Raw genomic sequence first — 23,114 nt, 5'->3', positions numbered from 1 at the left:
AAAAAAAAAAAAAAAAGCTCATGCTTTTGCTTGGGTCACTTCCAGATCTCTAGAATTATGATAGCAAAAAGAAAGGAGGAAAAAACAATCACGGCAAGTACACAGTTAAAAGGTAGAGCGAAAGGTACAAATTCTAGTTGTTGTTTTGTTTTGTTTTTTTAGAGTGAAGTGAGCACTTAATACGTTAACATTGGTGTATGCAGTTTCCTCTGAATTAGTCACCAAGTAAAAGTATAAAAGACTAGACATTTAAGTTCTTTCAGCAAAATGAAAACTATTATTTGGTTCATTAACACACAGGCAATGGAAGTTTTGTGATGTGCAATACATAAAAATAATGTATTTAAAAACAAATTACAGCTGCTATTAGATAGTATTCCAAAAAAAGCACACCCTTAAACCTGCAGTTTAATTTGAAGTAAAAACTGTAGAAAGTTCAGGTTTTATGTTAATTATGCCAAAATTGATCTAAAGTCACAAATTGTACCCACGGGAGAAGCAAAACAAACTCCTAAGCTGCAACAGCAAATATAAGAGTCTGAACTGGATCCACTTTCCCCTTCCCTTAAAACAAACAAGCAAACCATCCAGTTGTTACATTAATCCTGAAACACTGGGGGCAGGCAGACAGGCGTCGGCCTGCTGCAAAGTAATGGTGATACCCAACGATGTTACCAAGCAGCCGGTAATTTTCACTGTACAAAGAGAGAGACGGAAGTCATTTTTGCTGGCCATGTTTTATTTCTTTTGTTTTAAACAGGGGAGCCAATGATACATACAGTATCCCAAAAAAACCCAGAAGGTAAAAACAAAATTTTCAGAAGACTGAGATGCTACATGCTACATTTAACCTAATTTTATTCATGCTTGCTCTGGGGGTGGGAATCATTCAGTAAAAACATACAGTAAAAACAAAATGTCTCACCATATAGAACTTTTAACCTACAGTAATGTTGTACCTTAATTATTTCCATGCACACAACTAATGTTACAAAAAATTTTTTAAATGAACACAATTAAGACTTCTAGGAGCATTTTATAATAAAGCAATTCCTAATTTCTTTGTAGAGAGATGAAGCACCTCCAAATGACAAATTCCTATACACAGTGAGTGCTTTACTTGAAATGAAAACTTAAAAAAACCAAAAACTTGATGCATTGGGCAGCCTCAGAATAAGCTGATGTTATTAAAATATCCAGCTATGTAGGCAATAAACCATAGTGCTAAACAAAAACCTAGTATCTGAAAAGTAACTTCAAAAAATTAAGTTGACTTTCTATAATTAGAGAAATATACTTATCTGCTAAAATAAATAAAAGTGCTGCATATTAACACTTCACTATAAAGAATGCATACCAGGACATTTATAAATATTGAATGATTTTTCAGTAAGAACAGCTACTACAATAATGCTGGCTAAATAGAAGTGCATAATGAGAAGCACTATGGGTGGTTAATGTTTTGCCACATACTGCTGTTACCTTGAGGTAGATAACACATGCGTACCAAATTCTGCATTCATTTTCAATTGCTGCTGGTATCATGTGTCTAAGAAATGTGTACAGTATGAAAAACTCTAAAATACACATGAATGAAAAAATGTTTCAGGGAAAAAAATATAGATATTTTCATGCAATTATGTACAGTCTCACTGTGTAAATTTAAAGGCAAGATTCTTTTTCTGCAAAACATGGACAACTGTTTTACTGACAGAATGTTTTTACTTGGTTTAGTGCATTTTCTGTTTCCTCCTGCATGTTGCATTATTTTGCTCTATTTAAATTTTGTGTGCAAACGACATGCCAGTTTAAAAACAAAACTAACTTATGTATAGAAAGTAATTCTGGATTGTAAAAACAATGGTAAACAGAAAGCTAATGAAATCCATACCAAAAATTACACCATCTGATTCAAGTAAAAAAAATTACTTACACTAGTAATTAAAAAAAAAGACAAACATCTCATGAATACAAAAGAAATGTCTGCTGAGTGTTTTAGTTTAGATGTTTTAGAATGCTGCTGTATGTTTTATGGGGAATTTGGGGAGACGATTTCATAGAAGAAGGCGTTAATGTGGCCTGAATTGATTTAAGTGGTGAACCAACAGGGCTGTGAAACTGAGGAATACCTATAGCCTCAAGCTGCTTGTTAAAGAGAAATTCCCCACTGTTACTAAGAAAATTCTCTTCTCTTTCCTTCTCCCCAAGCTTCCCATCTTCACCTGGCTCAGTTTCTAACACTTCAGCATCTTCCTTCTTGCTAAACAATTTGTCCAAATAACTGGTGTAAGTATTTTCTTTCTCAATTTGTTCATCTTTCCTTACTTCGCAACAAAATTGGTCTATGAGGAAGCATTCTTCCCCACCACTCATAAACTGGCTATCCAAAGAAGTTTGGTGCAGAGCTTCCAACTGTGCTAGATTAGCCATTCCTTTTTCCTCTTTCTCTCTGCTTACTGACTTTGATATTAAGCCTTTCAATTCTAGTTGAGACACTGAGCTATTCAAGTCATTTAATTTATCAACATCAGTAGACTTGTGTTGTAAACTAAGCTGAATGGTTCCTGCTATAAATGAATCAAAGTCAAACCCCTGATTCTTCTCCCTTTCTTTTTCAACAAGCTGCTGTGATGCTTCCTCTAGAGCTATCTGAGCCTTCACCAATCCATTCTTTTCACATTTGGACTTGCCTTTCTTATCAGATTTCTCTTTGCTCTGTTCCTTCCAGTTAGAAAGATCTATAATAAGCTTGGGCTCATAGTAATGGTTAACTTCACTATCTCGCCAAACTAAATTATCTAGGTATGAAGATGACCTCATTTTGTAATTACAAGTGTGGCTACATTCCAGATCACAGTACTTGTTTTCATGATGATCTGGATATTGCCAGCAAGGCTCGGTAGAGAAGTGGGTATCAAAAGCAGGATCCTCCAGATACTTTTCACGATCTCCATCCAGATATTTGCGAGGATCTATTTGCACTTCTTCTTCATCAGTGACATCAGAAAGAGCCCTTGGATCACGCTGAACTTCATCAGCTTCATAGTTATTATGAATAGGCCATTCGTGTTCTGAAAACTGACTTTCATGATATCTGTAATAATTAATTGCCTAATGTTAGTGAATAAAAAAGCAGCCATAATCCTTACAAGTTACTCCCCAAAAATATGGTTTAAGAATAAGTTACTGTTTACAATAACAAAGCCCAGTTAGGTAATTGGAGCATCTATATTTTTTATATATATATATATTTTTTTTTTAAATGCAGCCCAATTAAACTAGTTATATATGAATGTCTCCAAGTATTTTAAAACCCCAACTACATGTTATTCTAATTTATAGTTTAGCAATCTTTAGGATATTTCCTGGAGGGGTATAGGGGAGAGGACAGAAATCTTATCGGAAGTATTTGTTTTTACTGAAGACTTTTTTTTTTTTTAAATATATCAATGTTGAGATCCCAGACCTTTAGAAGTATATTTACAGATCATAAGATAAGGAAGAAAAGTCTGAATTTCTAACAGTGATATACATCTGAAAAAAGGTTAACTTATGTCTAACAGGCTTGAAAAGCAAATGTTTTTAATGCAAAGAGCAGACATATTTATTATGTGATAGACGAACTGCAGAGTCACAAATAAGGCTATCCAAGTTAGTCTTTGTACTTTACTTCTAGAAATTCTTTTAAAAAATGCATAGAGATGTTACTCGTAGTAAAATTATTTTCCTCAAGTTAATTCAAGAAGTCAGTCGAAAAGGATTTAGTATGCACATGGGACAGGGTGAAGCAAGGAATTTAACCCAGGAGTATTCTTTTTTTTCCTTCAGTATCTACTGTTTTAAAATAGGTATTTCCAGCATCTCAGGTACAGCCTGGTTTTAGACTCGAGGAGGACTTATGGTTCAGACCCAAGACAATTCATTGTATACTGTGATTTGGAATAAATGTACCTTTCCCAATTATAAATGTGGCTGTGACTTTCATCCATCAGTAGAATATCATCAACCTCATCTTCAATGTGAAAAGGATGACTTGAAATGGGCTCATCTGTTGGAAAGGAGTAAATGCTCATATACGGATGGGACAAAGCTTCTTCTGCTGTCAATCGATCCATGGGACTAAAAGTCAAAATTTGCTTCAGAAAGTCCAGTGCTGCAGAGAATTAAAAAAAAGTCATCAGAAACCAGAGGCTGAGAATTCCTATGCTTGAAAACAACTACAAGGCAGAGTCTTATTCCTCTCACACGTGTTTGAACGTGTTAAAGATTGCTGAAAATATAGTGGCTGTAAAGATGACAGAATCACGAACATAATTATTTTAAGACTAAACTACCAGCTGATCAGATTAATACAGTAAAAAAATATTGTCTGCACTTGTCTGCCTTATCTGGAAAAGTAGAGGCCAGACAGTCTAGTTATTACTAGTGATCTGTGATAGCCAAATTAATTCCTTCAAGTTTTAATAGCTTAGGGTGGACTGTAAGTCAAGTCAGTGCATGCTACTGATTTCCATACCAAGCAATGACTGCCAGACAGGCAGAAACAAAGATTCAAAAAAGCTCCTGAATACAACTTCTCTTTTGACTAAGTAGTGTCCCAAAATGTTTTTTTCAAAATAACATGGCATACATTTCTGATTTCATTCTTTTATTTATCTTCAAAAGACTAACGTTTCAACATAAAACAAGCCCTCCAGATAAGTGGGTAGCATACAGCTCCCTAAGTAGGTATGTAATTCTGTATAAGAAGTTACACTAAAATGCCTCCAGCTGCAGTGGGTCTCTAACCATTTCCACAAACAGACCATCATGAACCCTCAAAATTTCTCAAGCATTCTTTTTTTTAATAAACAAACTACCTAGAACGGATTTTGAGGAAGGGGAAGGGAATAACCAAAGTGATCTACAGACTAGTTAAATGCCACTTTATATGACCTTGTGGACCACAGTTTGGGAACATGGGTCTAGCAATCCTAGCCTAGAGAATGGGTGAGAGCCAAATGCGTGATGGGGGATAACAGTACAGATTCTGCTCCCAAATGAAACTTGATACATGATCAAGCTTATAGTTTCATAGTTTCTAGGGTTGGAAGGGACCTGAGCAGATCATCTAGTCCGACCCCCTGCCATGGCAGGAAAGAGTACTGGGGTCAAAGGACCCAAGCGAGGTGTTCATCTAACCTCCTCTTAAAGACCCCCGGGGTAGGAGCCAGCACCACTTCTCTTGGAAGTTGGTTCCAGATCCTAGCCGCCCTGACCGTGAAGTAGCGCTTCCTGATATCTAGCCTAAGTCTACCCTCTGCCAGCTTGTGACCATTATTCCTGGTCACTCCTCGCAGTGCTCAGGGGAACAGGGACTTCCCCAATGCCTGCTGATCCCCCCTGACTAGTTTGTAATAGGCCACTAGATCCCCCCTCAGCCTTCTGTTGTGGAGGCTGAACAGGTTCAGGTCCTGTAGCCTCTCTTCCTCCTCATGCTAAAATTATTCATTGTAAAAGTGTTTTTTTACCATGGATTTTAAAATAGAGACTAAAATATATATTTTTTAACTACTTACCTTCAGGGCTGATGCCTGGAAGGAGCTGAGTTAAAGGTTTGTGTGGCTCAGTCATATCGTTTTTAATGTAAACTGGAATTACAGTGAGAAGCTCCTGACGGTCCTCCTCATGCACAACAGGAATTGATTCTAGAATTAGCTGCATCTGTTCAAGTTCATGTGCACCTAAACATTAACCAGGGAAATGGACAAGATAGGATTTATATCCCAAACAACATGTCTGATAAATCCAATTCTTCAGGGATGCAGTTAACTAATCCAGTAGTACTACACTCCAAACTTTCCATAGATGTGAATCCAAAGAGGAGGCTCAAAGGACAGCGAGATGTGTTTATGCCAATTACATACAATAATTATATAAAAGTGCCTTTAAAATAAAGATTGTGGCTATTTTTAAGAGCAGCCATGGATATGGATCCATTGAACACTTACTATATTTGAAGCAATAATTTCTACTGATCAGTGATTTTTTTCCCCCCACAAATGTACAAAGATGTATTCATACTTGCTCCTGCAAGCTGACAAATTACTTATATATTACCATAATAGATGGGGATTTGTTAAGTTCTATATTAAGTTATAGAAACATGACTAGTTCAAGGTAAGTTAAGCTGCAAACACACCATGAGAACTGTTTTGCATCTGACAAAACTGGTAGTTTCCCTAATAAACAACTGCAACTATTTTATGCTTTTCAGCTAAAATTAAAGGAACAATGGTTTTAAGTCTTTTGAGAATTTTTCAAGACCCTTTTAATTCTTAATGGATCAAAAAACAACAGAGGAAATGTCACTACAAAGGAGCACTTCCACTCAAATGCTTGTTATCACAGAATAAGCTTCAATACTTTTTGCAAAAACAAACGAACAAAAAGCCAAAAACAAGAACAAACCGTAAGTCAACTGGTTTTGTGAAGAGAAATCAGTGGGGTCAAAAACACAAAGCGTGTCAGCACTAATCTACTGGCAGGCCTTAGGGCCACTACAGGAATTTGTGGCATGATGGCTTATGTGGATTCTGCAAATGGCTTTCTACTATGTATTGATAGGCAATTTTATAAAAAAGAGAATCACTGAAAGAAACCTCACTGGCTCCTATATTCTCCTCTGATTGAAATTAGTAAAATAATGTGTATAGTTTATTGAAAAAATGAAAGCTCTGTTCTGTCAGTGAATTACGAGTGCAAACTACTAAAAATAAACCAGCAGACACTAACACACATGCAATCTACTGGAAATCAGAACTATTATGAAATGTTGCCATTTCATAGCCCTCTTTACCTTTAGATGAAATCACCAGCTCTTTCCCCTCTCTACATGAAATACTAGTTTAAATGCTTACTTGCAAACATGTATTTGCATTCATGTCTATTCCAATAGACATGATATACTACCTCTAACAATCTTCTAAAAGTTCTTTTGACTTTCCACCACTACCACCAATATAATACGTCTCCTATTCTCCTTTTCCTTGCATTAAATATTTAATTCTAGGAAACAAAATTCAATTCCTGAGGTAAAATTTGGAAGTAGGGGTAGCCAAAGAAAGTTAAAGAACAACCTAGTTAAGAACTATAAAGAATAATTTCTTAATCAAAACAGTGCTTTTCATGTCAGCATCTCAATTAACTTGACTTCTAATACTTTGTCCGTTTCCCCCTTCTCACCTAACTGGAGACATTACATGTCCCTTATTCAGGAAACTAAGATGATACCCAACAACTGAACTATATCTTCAAGTGAGTTCTAGAATTGCTGCTTAATTTGATATCATAGGCACAGGTTCCTATAAAAGCTTGTGGACCTTGGAATTTTCCCCTATCAAGACTGAATCAAAACTTGGAATGCTTGACTGCCATCTCCAAATACAAGCGCTAAGTGCTTTCAAACATTTGGCTTCTAGCAATTTTCATTTGGATATTATTTGGGGAAAAAAACATCCAAAAAACCCCAAGCAATCCTTTTGCAGTTATCACCATGGAATAAATAACTCCACAAGAAATATTTTACAGTCTTGAAAAAATATGCATACATGTTTTTTCAAGATCTGTGACAAGAGAATTGTCCTAAGAAGCAACTGCCTTTTATAGGGACACCAGAGGTATGAGATGTTTTTACCAAACTGCAGACCGATAGCCACTTTAAAATTCCAGTTCACCAAAATCTTTGCCCCTCTAACCAAAAGATTTCCTATATTTTGCTGCTCCAAACAAAGACACAGGTCTTCAAATGTGTCATACTCCTATTAAGTATGGCTCGCAAACTCAGAAAAGATGTGGATTACCTCAGATGTCTATACATGAATGCGCAGAACCTGGGAAACAAGCAGGAAGAATTGCAAGTCCTTGCACAGTCACAAAACTATGATGCAACTGGAACAACAGACTTGGTGGGAGCTCGTGTGACTGGTGCACTGTCATGGATGGGTGCAAACTGTTCAAGAAGAACAGGCAGGGGAGAAGAGGAGTCACACTTCATGTAAAAGAGCTGTACGACTGCTCAGAGCTTCAGTATGAAACTGGACATTGATTTGTGGAAAGTCTCTGGGTTGGGTCAGAGAGGAGAGTTGTTGTGGTGGGGGTCTGTTATAGAAAACGAGACCGAAAGGATGAGGTGGACGAGGCTTTCTTTAAACAGCTAGCAGAAGTTTCCAGATCACAGGCCCTGGTTCTCAAAGGGCAGTGGTTTTCAACTTTTTTGTAGCAGGACCCATTTGTAAACATCAATGGTCAGTCCTGACCCAGTGCCTGCTACTCCTAACTTGCTGCCCCCAGGCCCCAGCCCCAGTGTGGGAGTGGGAAGGGGCCACACAGCCCCTCACAGGCTGGAACTCTGCCAGCCTGCAAGGGAAAAGCCATGGTTTCTCATGTTCTCTTTCAAAGGAGTATCCATTTTTAAAAGTTCGTTAGCAACTCTTTCATATATTGTGACCCACTTTTGGGTTCTGACCCACAGGTTGAGAAACACTGTCATAGGGGACTACAACTGCCCTGGCATCTGCTGGGAGGGCAACACAACAGTGTGCAGGCAATCCAGGAAGTTTTTGTAGCATGTTGGTGACAATTTCCAGGTGCAAGTGCTGAAGCGGCCAACTAGGGACCGTGTTCTTCTTGACCTGCTGCTCACAAACAGGGAAGAATTGCTGGGGAATGCAGTAGTGGATGGCAACTTGGGCAACAGTGACCACAAGATGATCAAGTTAAAGATACGGAGAAAAGGAAGGGGAGCAGCAGAGTAAGGAACCTGGACTTCAGAAAGGCAAGCTTTTGCTCACTCTCAGTGGCCAATAATGAGATGCCTCGGTAGTTACCGTAATCAGCTCTGTCCCCCTTCTTGAAGACTGTTACTATTGCCTTGACTGTTACTATCTAAGCATCCCTTAGGTTGGGTAGGATTTCTTCCTTGATCCAGATTTTAAGGATGAGGACATGAAGCTGACATACAAGTTGTTCTCCTCCTCCTTTGAAAATCTCTGCAGGTATTCTGTCAACACTGGCTGCCTTGTTATTCTTCATTTTCCTGATGGCACCTCCGACCTGTGCCAGGGTAGGTGGCAATACAATGTCTTCTCTGGTTGCTTTTTGTGGAAAGTTGTTCATCTTATCTTCACTGACAGCTGAGTCGTGATTCAGAAGGTCCTAGAAACGTTCTTTCCAGTGAGCATTGATGAATTTGCTGTCTTTCAAGAGTGTTCCATCCTTTGATCTTAGAGGATTAAGGCCTTGAATGCTAGGGCCGTAGGCAGCTTTGGTAGCACTGAAGAAGCCATGAGTGTCACAAATGTCAGCAAAATGTTGGATTTCTTTTGATTTCTGTATCCACCACTCATTCTTCAGTTCTCGTGTTCTCCTCTGCACCTCTGATGCTGCTTGTTGGTGTGCATTTTTCTTGATGACAAAGTTGAAGTCATTCTGCCAGGCACAGAAAGCTTTCCGTTTCCTGTTGATGAGACCTTGAATTTCAGTGTCATTTTCATCAAACCAGTCTTGATGTTTCCTGGTCTTGTATCCTATGGTATTTTCACAGGATGAGAGAACAGCTGCCTTGAGTGCTGTCCAGGAGTTGGTCCTAGGGACAGTTTTGTTCAATATCTTCATCAATGACCTGAAAGACGGCACAGCGTGCCCGCAGCAAGTCTGCAGATTACACCAAACTGGAGGGAGTAGTAGATATACTGAAGGATAGGGCTAGGACTCGGAGATCTAGAGAAATTGGAGGGTTGGACCAAAAGAAATGAGGTTCAATAAGGACAAGTCCAATGTCCTGCACTTAGGCCAGAACAATCACATGCACCGGTACAGGCCGGGGGCTGACTGGCTAAGCAGCAGCTCTGCAAAAAAGAATCTGGGAGTTATGGTGGACAATAAGCTGAATAAGCTCAACAGTGTGTCCTTGTTGCCAAGATGGGTAACAGCATACTGGGCTGCGTTAGTAAGAATGTTGCCAGTAGATCAAGTGATTATCTCTTTCTGTTTGCAGTGGTAAGACCACATCTGGAATACGGTTTGCAGTTTGGGGCCCCCCACTACAGAATGGGTGTGGACAAATTGGAGCAAGTCCAGCAAAGGGCAACAAAAATGGCTAGGGAGCTGGGTCACATGACTTCTGGAAGTGAGGTGGAGGGGAAGTGGGCTTATTTAGTCTAGAGAGGGGAAGACTAAGGGCAGGCATTTAATAACTGCATTCAAGTACCTGAAGGGGGGTTCCAAAGAAGACAGAGACAAGAACAAGAAGCATTTGTTTCAAGATGCAGCAAGGGAAGTTTAAATTAGATACTAGGAAAAACTTCCTCACTAGCAGGGTAGACATTATCCAGAGAGGTTGTGGAAGCTCTATGCTTGGAATTTTTTATGACCTGGCTAGACAAAGTCTTGGCTGGGATGATCAAGTTGGGGATGGTCCTGCTTTGAGCAGGGGGTTCGACTAGATGACCTCCTGCGGTCCCTTCCAACCCTAATTTTTTATGATTCTAAGAAAGTTTCACTGGGTATGCAGGATGTCATGCAGTTCTTTTTCTGTAACCCTCCACATATTTTAATCACCTGCTCAACTTAGCTGCCTTCATTTAACAAAATGTGTTGTTATAGATACTATACATTCCATGCACACAAGGTAAAAGTTGTCTTCTACTATATTAAGATCTGCACAGCAGTCAAATTTTTCACTAGTCCCTTATAATTTAACCCACTCTTTCCATATAAAAACACATCATATCTGGACATATCCTTAAACTTGGCATTTAAGTCAAGCAAACCTAAGATATAACAAAAAAGTCTCTAAGTTCATGAGAAAAGCAGACAGTATAATAGCAAACTTCTGGTCTGTCTTTGGAATGTGATCTTCCACCAAAAATCAGAAGGGCAAAAAGGAAGCTAAAGTGGGTTTTCAAGCTTTGTGAGGGTATATGGTAGATAAAAAAATTTTCTACCGGCAAAAAGCTAGCAAAGGAGAGAAGGAGGTGAAAGGTAAAATGCTGCCATCTAGCCAGGCAGGAGTGGGGAGTTCCGGAAACCAATCAAATCTTGTCTATGACAAAGTTTGGTTTGTTCTTCAATATATACTGAATGTGAATGTAATCAAGTGATCGTTGACCAATGAAGCAGCAGCAAATAATACTGAGTACATAAGTGGGGTCTAACCTACAGTTCTGTGGCCAAGGGATGGTTCATACTAGAGCTACAAATGTATTCAGATTTTTTTTGCACTTTTGAAAACAAACAAAAAAGACACTGAGTAACTGAAATAGACATAGCTGCATTTATGACATGTCAGATAAGAGAAAAGTTTAATATTTTTATTTAATCTTCTGGGAAAGGGCTAGACCAGGGCTGTCCAACCAACAGCCCACAAAGGGTTAAACTGCCATTCCCAGGGCTCCCAGTCAGCCACCCCTCCCCTGGGGCAAGGGTCCTCCTGATGCAGTAGGGCTGCCTGGGTGCATGGTGCAGCAGGGAGGGAAAAGGTGGCCATGGAGGTCCATGGTGTTAGCAGAGGCACGTGTGATATACGTAGGGGAAGTAGAGAAGGGGTGCCCAGTACAGTGGGTGATACACAGTGTAGCAGAGGGGCACAAGTGCACATATTTCAGCAGGAAAAAGTACTGGGGTGCACAGTACAGAGGGACATACAGTGCAGGAGCACATGGTATGGTGGACAGATGTGCGCTGCAACAGGAGGGCAGGGGTACGGATGCACAATGCAGCAGTGGGGATACTGAGGTGTGCAGCCCCCAGCCACTTAGAAATGGAACAGCTCAGGCCTAGACAATAGGATTACTTTAAATGGTAGCAACTCTATCAGTCATGCTATATAGTAACTGCATTTATGCTCCCAACACTAGTTGGGCCCTTCCTCCAATTTTGTCCCTCATGTTTTCCAATAAAAAGTTGTCTAACTTCTTTCAGCCAAAACAAACAGTACTCACATACGCTTTCCATCCCAAGCATTAAATATTTTACTATTAAGAGGCATACCCCAATTACAACTGGCTGGTGTTCACACTCCAGTGTACTGACTACAGATGACCCTCACCATTTGCAGGGGATCTGTTCTGGAGATCCCCGCTGATGGTGAAATGTGCAAATACTGATGGGCCTCCCCGTCAGACCCCACAGCCACCCCGTTCCCCCACTGCAAGAGGCTGGAGGCACAGGGCTCCCCTTCAGTGCCTGGGGACTGACCGTAGCTGCCTCCAGGGAAGAAGATGATACTGCCGTGGCTCTCCCTGCCCCCAGTGTTTGCTCTCCACCCGCCCAGCTCTCACTTCCCTCTCTGCCCATCTGGCTCTGCTCTCCTCTCCGCCCCCCAGCTCTGCCCTGCACAGCACTCCATGCCCGGCTTAACTGCAGAGGATGGAGCTTGGTGCAGCTCCAGAGGGAGCCATGGCAGCACTCGCCCCAACCCACCCAGTTGGCGTGGTGCACCATGAATAGTTGGATCCATGAATACCTGATTTGCGAATAGCAAGCGTTTCCTGTACTTCCAGGACACAGATTTTTTGAGTGTGGCAGATCTAAATTTAACTGCTTATTCCTAGACTTTTTTCAAAGCTATAATATTCTACTAGTGGCATTTTAAAGGTCAAAAGGCTTATATTAACTATTTTGAGGTATGAAGCTGAGAATTTCCATGGAGGGGCCTGATTTTCCCATACTGAAAAAAATTGTTATGCCTACAACTCAAACCCCTGAATGGACTTTGTGATTTTTGGGACCGCTGCATTACATTGTTTGTATGCTTGATTGTTATGCTGGGGGAAGGCAATTTGTGAAACATCAGTTTAGTTCTCAGAGGTTAAGAGCTTGCATTCTACTTGAGTAGGACAACTCCTAGATATTACCAGCTCTGCTAGCATGACCTGTAGAATCTGCAAGTACAGGCAGCTCCATGAAAAATCAATACGTGTCCTACTAGAAACAATGTCTGTCTTCTCTGAAGAACTAGAGCACCCAAAGTGGGGTGCAACATTGCCTTAAAACAGGCAGCTAGGAATTTTCCTAACTCAAGAGTTCCTGCTTGGCAGAGTCAAGTTGGGGCACTCTTCCAGCCCACCCTGTGTTGAGGCTTGAGCCAGGAAAAGGGATAAGTTAACTGTGGTAGATACTAAATCTGAGAATCCCTACAAGTCGCAGCCCCTCAGGTCCATTTATCACATGCTGTGGACTGCTGCAACCCATATTAGCTCCGGGAAGAAACGAAGGTTGCTTGAAGACTCCTGCCTTCCAGTCAGAGTGACAGCAGGAGTTCTGACAGACCCAGATATCCAAGCCTAGAGTAGGTGTACAATGTTTCCACAGTTCTCCCAAGAAGTGATGTTCCTAACCATGCCTGCTCACCTGCTCCCACTCACATGTGACAAGCCCAGGACAGTAGCGGAGAAGCCACTCCAAAGGCACTGCTCTCCTGAGGCTGCTCTTCAGATGTCTAGCTTTGGCATGCTGGAGAGCTTCCAAAGCAGTTTCACCAGTGCATTTCTACCATGGTGCACATAAACAGGGTAGTGCTGCAGAGGTAGTGCAGATAGGCCTCTAGTTTACTTTGGAACTCCTGAGAATACAGGCACAACTTGGAAACACACTTTTAACAATTTTCTGGTACAAATTATACAGCTCAATACACATTTAGACCAAATTCCCTGTTTAGAATAATAGGGAGACCCCTTCTGACATTCTACACTACTTACTCCATTAGAAGCAGCAAGAAGATCAAGACTAGGTGGAAAACAGTGCAAGTGTAGGGAAATATTTCTTCCAGCTAAGTAAGTGTATATTAATTATAAAATTATTAAAATAAATCTGTGTAAATACATGTGATGCCACTGAAATGCTAAAATTACACCAGCCAAGGAAAGAAGTACAACATGAAATGGGATTAAAATGAATCAATCCACCTAGCACTATACCTTCAAAGTCACTGGACAGGGACTACATGCCAGATATTAGTTATAAAAATAATTTTTCGACAAGGAGATGTTTAAAATCCCAGTTTTAAACAACCTTAACTTTGGAATTGCTATAACAAAACAAAGTTCAGCTACAAAACTGAAGCGAGCAGTACAGTCTTTGAGATGCTGCAAGCATTTTACAATGCCTACAAACTCCTTCAGAAGTTCTTAGATAAAACTGTTAATGTGAATCAAGAGATAAAAGATTCAAGATTAACTTAGTTTCTTGAAGTAATTTTAATTAGTAGATATCCAAAGTGTAGAATTAAATATACAAACTACATGCTACATAGAAAAGTCAATGTTACCATGAGCAATTTCACTGTTATCCTTGGCTGTTTTTTGTTTCACTAGGATATATGCAACAGCCTTGGATAGGCAAAAGTGCTCATAAGCAGCATATTTACATGTTACCACTGACATTTTACAGCTGAGTTCACATAACACACACATAAACTCCTACCAACCTGCAAAAAGGGTTTTCCCAGTCAGCATTTCAGCAAAGATGCAACCTGCAGCCCACATATCAATGGCTTTAGTGTAGTTGTTAGGAGAAAGTAAGAGACGGGGTGATCTGTACCATTTAGTAACCAATCCTTCAGAAAGGTGGCCCTAAGGAGGAAAATAAAAAGCTTACTTGTATTTTTAAGGGGAAAAAAAATTACGTTCGCTATTTCAGAATTTTAACCCAAACTTCCAACAATAAAAAGGACAGTATTAGTCTTCTTGTTCCATCGACCATGCTTGCTTTGTGTGGTGCACTAAACATACCAATAATGCATATTTTATAAGAAATTCGAAAATATGCTCAAATGGCTTGTACCAAACTCCAAGCTTAACCTTGAAAAGGCTATTTTATAAGACTATTTTTAAACAGCACAACGGGGATTGTTTCTAAATCGACTGCAACACGATTTAAATAACACGTGTACAATGCTATTTATTAGTTAAGTAAGGTACAGCTGCAAAAAAAATCCCTTATTCCCAAATGTAAAATTAATGAAGAGGTACTAATGAACTCCCTTCTGAGACATTAAGCAGGAAGATTAGACTACCTCTAATAAATCCCAGCAAGTAGTCACATTTGTACACTGGGGATGCACGTGTATTTTAAGCTCCTTTAAAGCTCCTGTACTTCTGCATTTATGCACTGTCCTTAAAGCCTAATTGAGGCTTTTGTTCGTCACCTACATACTGTTCTTTTAAAAAGTCAGGGTAAAATTCTATTCCCAAATATGTACTTGAAGTTGCCCAAAGGAATTAAGAGTTAGGGAATATCTGTTCCCTCCCCCAACCTACTAAGTGTCTGGTGATAAAATTAAGCGGAATAAAAAGAAATGTTTAAAATCTCATCCTGTGCATTTACCAACATTAATTAAACACATTTATTTAACTGTAATTTTTCTATGGAAAAAGCTGAAAGCCGATAGGGACCTTCAGAGGCCAGAGAGGATGGAAGGCATCAGAAGTTGAACCTTCAACCTCAGAACACTGAAGTTAGGACACTCAGGACATTGGATTAAATAGCCATTAGCATTTACATGTAACATTATCAATTTTATCTACCAGTCTTGCTGACCAAGGGACAAAAGCAGCAACTTTGGCACATGTGAAGAAAAACAGTTATCAATCCACAAACAATGGTCTAAAGCAGGAATGTCAAACGTACAGCCCATGAGTTGGATCTGGCCCATGGGTCTCTAGACTGAACCCACACACCGCATGGGGAACCTGCCGGCCATGGCATGTGGCAAGTGGACTGGACTTAGCACCACATGCAGCACAAGGGGTCAATTCAGGATGCACTGTGCACGTGGTGCCCATGCCTGACCAGCTTGGGCTGTACCAGAACCAGTAGACAGGGCAAATCCAGTGCACACCGCATACAGCAAATGCCCCGCATCAGCCCCTCATGCTGCAGGCAGCACATGCCAGGCCCAGGGCTCGTGCTGTGGGCAGCACAGGAGGTTGGTCTATGGCCCTATGCGCTGTGTGCAAAGCAAACGCCAGAGCAGGGTAGGCATGTGCTGCCTGTGGTGCACAGCCTGCAAGCTACACCACAGGTGCTACACACAACACAGGGGATCAGTCCCAATCTGGTCTGCAGACTAACCCAGCAACCCTATTGCATCTCACAGGGCCAAATGAGTTTGACACCCCGGTCTAAAGCATTCTGGTGATGAGAATCACTTAAATTCCTAAACAATAGCTGATAGTTGTAGCTTATTCAATACAAGGAAAGGAGCCCAAAGCAAGATGGCTAGGTTATAAGGAGATCACTGTTCTCTCCATACCTTGTGGGAATAATGAGGATCCATGATCCGTGCAAGACCGAAATCACCAATCTTCAGCACCAAGTCTTCAGTATTAATGAAAAGATTAGCTGGTTTGAGATCTCTGTGCAGAACGTTTGCAGAGTGAATATACTTAAGCCCACGTAGCAGCTGGTACATGAAAAGCCTGGCATGCTCTTCCAGTAAAGGGCCCTGGTCTAGCAGATTAGCCAGATCTGTCTCCATGTACTCTTGGACAATGTAAACACAGTTCAATTCTGTAAGGGAGCCCACATCATCTGTTAACTGGCTTCCATTGGGACCAAGAATTTCAAATAGTTTCACAATGTTATCATGGTCAAGTCTTCTAATAATTTTGATCTCACGTAGAGCATGTTTAACACTCTGGGGATCTGTAAGGACAATTTTCTTGATAGCCACTCTTTTGTCACAGTCAACATCGACAGCAGAAAAAACTAAGCCATTTCCACCACAGCCCAGTGCTTTCAAGTCCACATACCGTGAGCCCAGATCAAAACCATGAATGTTCATGAGACTTTCAAACTTTTCTGCCATTTCGAAATATTTACGATTTTTCCTCTTAAACTATCAAGCTTCTGTAAACACGCAGAGACACTTCCACTGGTATTGAAGGAAAGATCTTACAGAAAGGGAAAAGAAAACCTCGGCTTTGACTGCAAGACGGTTTCTTGACACTCTCGTTGCATTATTAGCCAACCAGGCCTGTTGTGTCCCCTTTAATATAGAGCTCAGCAGCTCTGTAACTCAAACTGAGCATAAGATAGAAAGATTGCAGCATTCATAGTTCAAGAAAGGTGCAGCATCTCTGCAGACATTAAAGAAAATACTCACAAGAAACTCAAACGGAATGAAATGACATACTATGCACTTAGCTCTACTGTGCTAAACTGGTTAACATTTAACAAAAATATGAATAAATATGCACGTAATAGGCTTCTATTAACATCCTCCTCCTCACAGTGCAGATACATTCAGTGTTGGACTGGTCCTGAGCAGCGTCATTCTCTGGTGCTGGTAAGCACTATTTTTTTCTTCCTTTTTTTCTCCTTTGTTTACAGTTTAGTTAAACGGGAAACTGGCAGCTCTTGATTTACAAAAGATGCCTTCTGTTAATGATCAGGTGGCTCCAGCTCACCACAATCACAATCAAAGCTACCATCCATTTTATTCCGTGACAACCTGAAAAGAGAGAAAACAGAAAATTTCCAATATTACCCAGAAATCCTTTCAAGTCTGCTTCAGACAAGCTGCATCCCACAAGTAACCGTCTTTCACTGCCTAATCTCAAAAAGGGAAAACAACCATATTTTAATAACTAGAATTAACATGTCCTCTGTGTACTCTCGAAAAATTAATACTGACTTCAGCCACCAACCTACTTCTCAATTACTTCCCTATATTTTTAATAATATATCACGCTAGCAGCAATAAAGTCAAAGATAGCAATTAGATTTGGATAAAGAAAAAAAATGTAGCACATATTTTGACAATTTTCTAGGAAGACCACCTTTCATTGTAGCAAGGTCAACAGCAACCGTTTTCATTATACTGCTCATTCTACTGCTCATTTGTAAAATTTTGAAAATTTCCCTGTCATTATACTATAATATATATTTTATCATTTTTTATGGTTGAGTGCAATTTTTCTAGACTAGGCAAAAGGAAACCAGTTCAGGCACCCCAAAGCCAAGCAGAAAAACACCCTGCTTTTTTATACATAAAAAAGCATCCTCTAACAGCAAACCTATGTACATAATCCTCCATGAGAAATATGTACTTCACAAAGTGTTTTCCACATAATATATGGCTATAAAGTAAACTTACGAACATCTGCATACAAACCAATTGTGGGCAACAGACAGAAGCAGCCTAGCTCCAGTTAACAGCAGGCAGGTAAGCTCATTTGTGTGTGGCCATTCTCCCCCCTCCATGGTGCACCTTGTCTCTAAGACCGTCTCTGGTGCCTCAAGGATGAAGGCTTTCTCCACTTGCTGAACTCCAGTGCACGACTGGCATTTTTAAAACGTGCAATTATTGGATAACAGACTTCTGTTTCTATACTTTCAACCCAGAATCAACTGGGTCTTTACAGCATGGGAAATTTCTATTTGCTTTGTCACTGATAGAGAGGTAACAGGACAATTGTTCCAAGAACTGGTAAGCCTGTATGACCTCAGGTGGCTATCTAGAAAAACCCAAATCCTTATTATTTTGTATGAATATGATTTCACGTTGATTGATGTGTTTCACTTTTCACATTCTCCCTTCCCCAAATCTCCTGTTTCAAAAGCCCTGAAGAAAAACTTTTGTTTTGGGAGGTATCAGAAAGTATGCAATACTACTTCAAGGATTAAATCACATGTTCATTCCAGATACCAGAAGGAAAAGAACACGCAGCACAGATCACATCACAAACCAGGTTATCAACAAGCTCTTCACTAACATTTCTGGCACTTCTAAGCCTCACTAGTTTTCAGATCAGTATTATGTTCCGCTATCATGACTGCAACCCTATTTGAGGTGTGGGGGAAGGGAACATACTAACTTTCTTGGTCCACTTTGCCACTCTCTGCAGTAATGGTGTAATCATTAAGGCCAGAAGTAATTTTTTTGTTTTGTTTTGTTTTAACCTCTTGGTATCCCAAAGAAGGGCAACCCAACTGCTGCCTCTGTAAAATGCATGCAGCACGTAACTTTTATTTAAAAGATGACTACTTACTGGCTTCATGTTGCCAGCCTTGATATTAACTTAAGAATAACAAAAGTTCCTCCAACAAGCTTCATTAATTTAAAGTGAACAGTTGTTCAAGTGTGTAGCAACATCAGTATGTTAATACTACACCAAAGAAATCATAAAACCAAACAAAACTGGTCTCCAAACATTAGCTAACACATTAGCATAGTGAAATAGACATTACCACAACTTTAAATACTGGCCTTTTATCTTGTTAAAACAATATGAATAGAAACATTAAAAAGTGTTTTTTTAATGGCCTAAGATTGGAGAGTGTAATCAACTTACTTTGCTAGACATTATAAGAAGGTACTAAGGTTAATAATTTGAAGATGCCTGCTGGGTTCATTACAAATACAGGTCACAGATGAGCATATGCATGTTAGTGAATTTTTAGTTATCTGATATGATCATTAAGAATGCCACCATTACTGAACTGAATGCATTAGTGAATATTTATGTACCAATGAGTTTTAAGAGACCAGCAAGCTGATCCTTTGAGTGAGGTTTTTCATTGTATAGTATAGCTTAAGATTCCTTTCTTCTTTTAGCGTATTGATACAGTTCATTTAAGCAATCTAAATCTCCTGTGAACTGAGCATATGCACAAAACTAATTACAAACTGAATGGAAAATTATTTGAGCACTAGTTATGACTTTAAACCTCTTAAATTTACTTGTATATACTAGCTATCAGAAGAGGTCACAATATTTCAAACATTTATTGCTCTACCTTTAAGCTCATTTTCCAGTTATAATAGAATTTATGACCCTACCACAATGATCCTTTGCATTAAGATGATGTATTATCTTTCCTACATAAGAAGCCAAAGTTACATTCTAGTGTTACTTAGCCCAGGGTGAAACAAGGAGCATCAAGCTCTTCTATGCGTCTTAACTCTCAAGAAACATCTTAGTGAATTGAGTCAATCAAGGTTTCAGCTTAGAGAACTCTGTCCTGTCCCAAGTCTAAATATTATTTTACAGTACCTACCTTACTGCTAATGCATGTATATCTAGATAGTCACCTACAGAGACAGCTTTGGCTTGTCATTGAATAACTGACTCAATCTTAGAAGAATTGCATTTGAAATTCTGCCTACAAGCCAATTCAATTCACTAAGGCTTTACTTTCCTTTAAATATTTCTACAACTACTATGAAGATTCAGTTTTGCAGTTTTAATTCAGTCTCCATCAAGTCTTTCATGAAAACAAGGCATAAAGGCAGGTGCTCAAGAATCACCTAAAGAAGCCTGTTTTTATATGTTCAGGTAATTTAAAAATATGAGTATTCTTATAGGGTCTCTTGTCCCCCAGCTAAAATGTCAAGTTTTTTTATGCACAGCAACATAACAGCCTACATACAATGTACAAGATTTATGCTCTGCCAAGTACCTGTATTTCAGTAGGTTTCACTAAGGAGGAAGAGATCTAGCAAGTCCCTGGGAAAAAGAGTAAGGAAGCAAGATTTGCTCAACTTCCCACCATCATCTCAAGACTTTCTTTCATATTCTCAGTTTGGTGCAAAGTCAGAACAGAGTAACCAGTTAACTGTTGTATTTTAAGTGAATAGGAAGTTGCAGACTAGTGCCTCCTCTAGTGGCCATCAAGACAACTAACAACATTCATTTTTTCAGCTACAAGTTACATCCTTGCATTTGCTATTAAGACTGGAATGGTTCAAAGGATCATAAGAAATGAAGGAGAGGAATGAACAAAGTAAGTAAACCCACCCTTCTTTAGAGTTATTATATGTCTCAGTAAAGTGAAAGGGCAACAAATTATCTGGAACTTCACACTTTTCAGCTCCCAAATAACCTCAAATGAAGCAGCAGGATTGGTTCTTTAAACATTCAGTTTACTTTTTCAGCCCTGCCTTTTACATTTTATTTCTCATAAAATGTAAGATCTTGTATAATCTTTTAGACTTGTCAAAAGACACTTAGATACCCGTTGCTATCACACTGCAAAACCTACATTTTGAGCAGTTAGTCCAACAGAACCCTCTCACAATTCCACATAAAGAAGGATGTATGGAACTAGTGACAATGACAAGAAAAGCAACCTGTTGCTATTCTTTTTTCAGTCATAAATATTCAATGCATTTCTTGTACAATTATTTAAGAGCAGAACAGGCATAATAAAGATGACTTTGTAGGTTAAATATACCAAAACACAGCACACTGTGGAGGAGTAAAGGCCAGACTTTACCATACTTAGTACATGTGGAGATCATTCTTGGGCTCTACTGTTTACTGTTGGACTATTTGCAACGTACAGTACTGTCCAAGAGAGTTACTTAAGTAGGGATCTTATAACTCCACTGTCTCCAAACAGAAAAGCATCAATTAATCAGAAAATTACAATCTTTGTACAATCATATTTTACCTAAAAGCTCTGAAAAAATTCTGTGCAGCCAAGAAGTGAGCTACAGGAAAACCACCTTCCTTGAAACTGTCAGTACTGCTGAGCTGATATCTACACAACTGACACCACTTTTAAAGACTAGCAAAATTTCTGCAGAGAAATTGCATTTTTCAGTAGCAATAAGAAACAGAGAAAGCCACTACTGTTAGGTATTACATATAGCAGTAATTTACCTACAGCTTTCACTAAAAATGCCAAGTGTTATATCAGCTATTTGCTGTTTCAGAATTCCTAGTTAGACTGCAAGATGCAACTTAATGTATGTTTATGTTGATGGTTTAATGATCAAGTAGTAACACAAAGGAAAAAACACAAGACTAAAGAGTTATCTAGTTGAAGCTATTATACAATGTGCTAAACCCTACCCTATCCCTTCAATTATAGAAATACAGAGCACATATGTATTTTTTTTTTAGATCAGCCACGTTGCAGTTAGTAGGCAGAGTGAGTCATCGTGGAACTCATGAAACTGCTGCTTTTCTAAAGCCTCCTACTAACTCCCTACACAGTTATAGAGCTGTAAGCTAACAGCAGATGTTACTATTAGCTTATCAATTCTTGCAACAATTAATAGATGTCAGAAAACCCTTTTTGGAACAAACACCAATATTTAGAGAGCATTAGTTTAATTTAATGAAAACAGTCACTATTCTAAGAGTTCTAGAGGACCCTGAACAAGTTAACCTTTGTTACAAAACCACCTTGCAAACTGCTGTTAAATCTGTTTAACCAAGATGTGATTTTTACCAGCATCTCAAGAAGCATCTGAAGTCTGATCACAGCCCTATGCATTCACTCTTGTTCTCTACATTTCAAGTGCAGTTTCCACTACCCATTTTCAGTGTCATATTGCATGACTACAGCTTAAAATCTGTTTTATGTCACCACTTTCTGGAATTTGTAAAGGGACGGTAAAGTTTGTTTCAGGCCATCACAATGCAATATATTCTGGGTTTTTTTGCTGGCAGCCATACCTGGAATACTGCCTGCCCTGGCTCAACCACAACGAAACACATCTTTCTTCACAACACAGCTCAATTTTACCACTCCAAGGCTGACCAGGAATGAAACTGAATTGAGAAGAAAGAGTCCTTCAGCATCAGCCACTGCTTTAACCATTACTACACTGGTTGTGTCTTTTAAAGATTATTTCCATGATTATTCTGCCTGGATTTTAAAACTACTTAATAGCTGGCAAAATCACTGTTTCTCCTCAGGGGATGCCCTGAGGACCCTTCCTCTCCCCACAGCCCCCGCCACCACCAGGGCAGGGGACCCGGAGGGATGCTCAGTCCCGGGCAGGAGGCACCGCCCTGCCCCCACCAGCCCGGCTGGCCGGCCGGCCGGCCGGCCGGCCAGGAGCAGCAGACAAAGAGGCTTCAGTGAACCAAGGGCAAAACTTGGGAGTTCAAAGGAGCCCAACCTCAGCCCCCCCACCCCCGGTCAGTGCCCTTCAGGGTGACACGTCCACGTTCAGGGGGTTTCTGACACCGCACGTTCAGTGTCCCCAACCCGCCCGGACCTGTTGAAGAAGCGGGGCCAAGCGGGACTCCCCGCGGAGGGGGCGGCCGCAGGGCCCGGCTCCCCCCTCCCGCCCAGCGTCCGCGCGGCCCCGGCACGCGGCTCCCCGGCCTTTC

General features: G+C 40.0%; 1 protein-coding gene across 2 annotated transcripts in view; it reads right to left on the bottom strand.

Moving 5' to 3' along the window:
* Window positions 1-718: 718 nt before the first annotated feature.
* MAPK6 (mitogen-activated protein kinase 6) overlaps window positions 719-23,114 on the bottom strand; it is a 47,994-nt gene continuing 25,598 nt past the window's right edge. The window contains exons 1-5 of one of the 2 annotated variants that reach the window (XM_019504227.1): window positions 16,295-17,494; window positions 14,468-14,612; window positions 5,559-5,723; window positions 3,952-4,153; window positions 719-3,094 (exon numbers count right to left, since the gene is read on the bottom strand). In XM_019504227.1, coding sequence (XP_019359772.1) covers window positions 1,996-3,094; window positions 3,952-4,153; window positions 5,559-5,723; window positions 14,468-14,612; window positions 16,295-16,849 — 2,166 coding nt within the window. In that variant the 5' untranslated portion in view covers window positions 16,850-17,494 and the 3' untranslated portion in view covers window positions 719-1,995. Of the gene's footprint in view, window positions 3,095-3,951; window positions 4,154-5,558; window positions 5,724-13,464; window positions 13,604-14,467; window positions 14,613-16,294; window positions 17,495-23,114 lie in introns of those variants that run through there. The other variant, XM_019504228.1, reaches the window with a different exon arrangement.

The sequence above is a fragment of the Gavialis gangeticus genome, unplaced genomic scaffold (assembly GCF_001723915.1).
Source record: "Gavialis gangeticus isolate Ggan-Ray unplaced genomic scaffold, GavGan_comp1, whole genome shotgun sequence".
Lineage (NCBI taxonomy): Eukaryota > Metazoa > Chordata > Crocodylia > Gavialidae > Gavialis > Gavialis gangeticus.
This window is presented reverse-complemented; position numbering and strand designations above follow the sequence as displayed.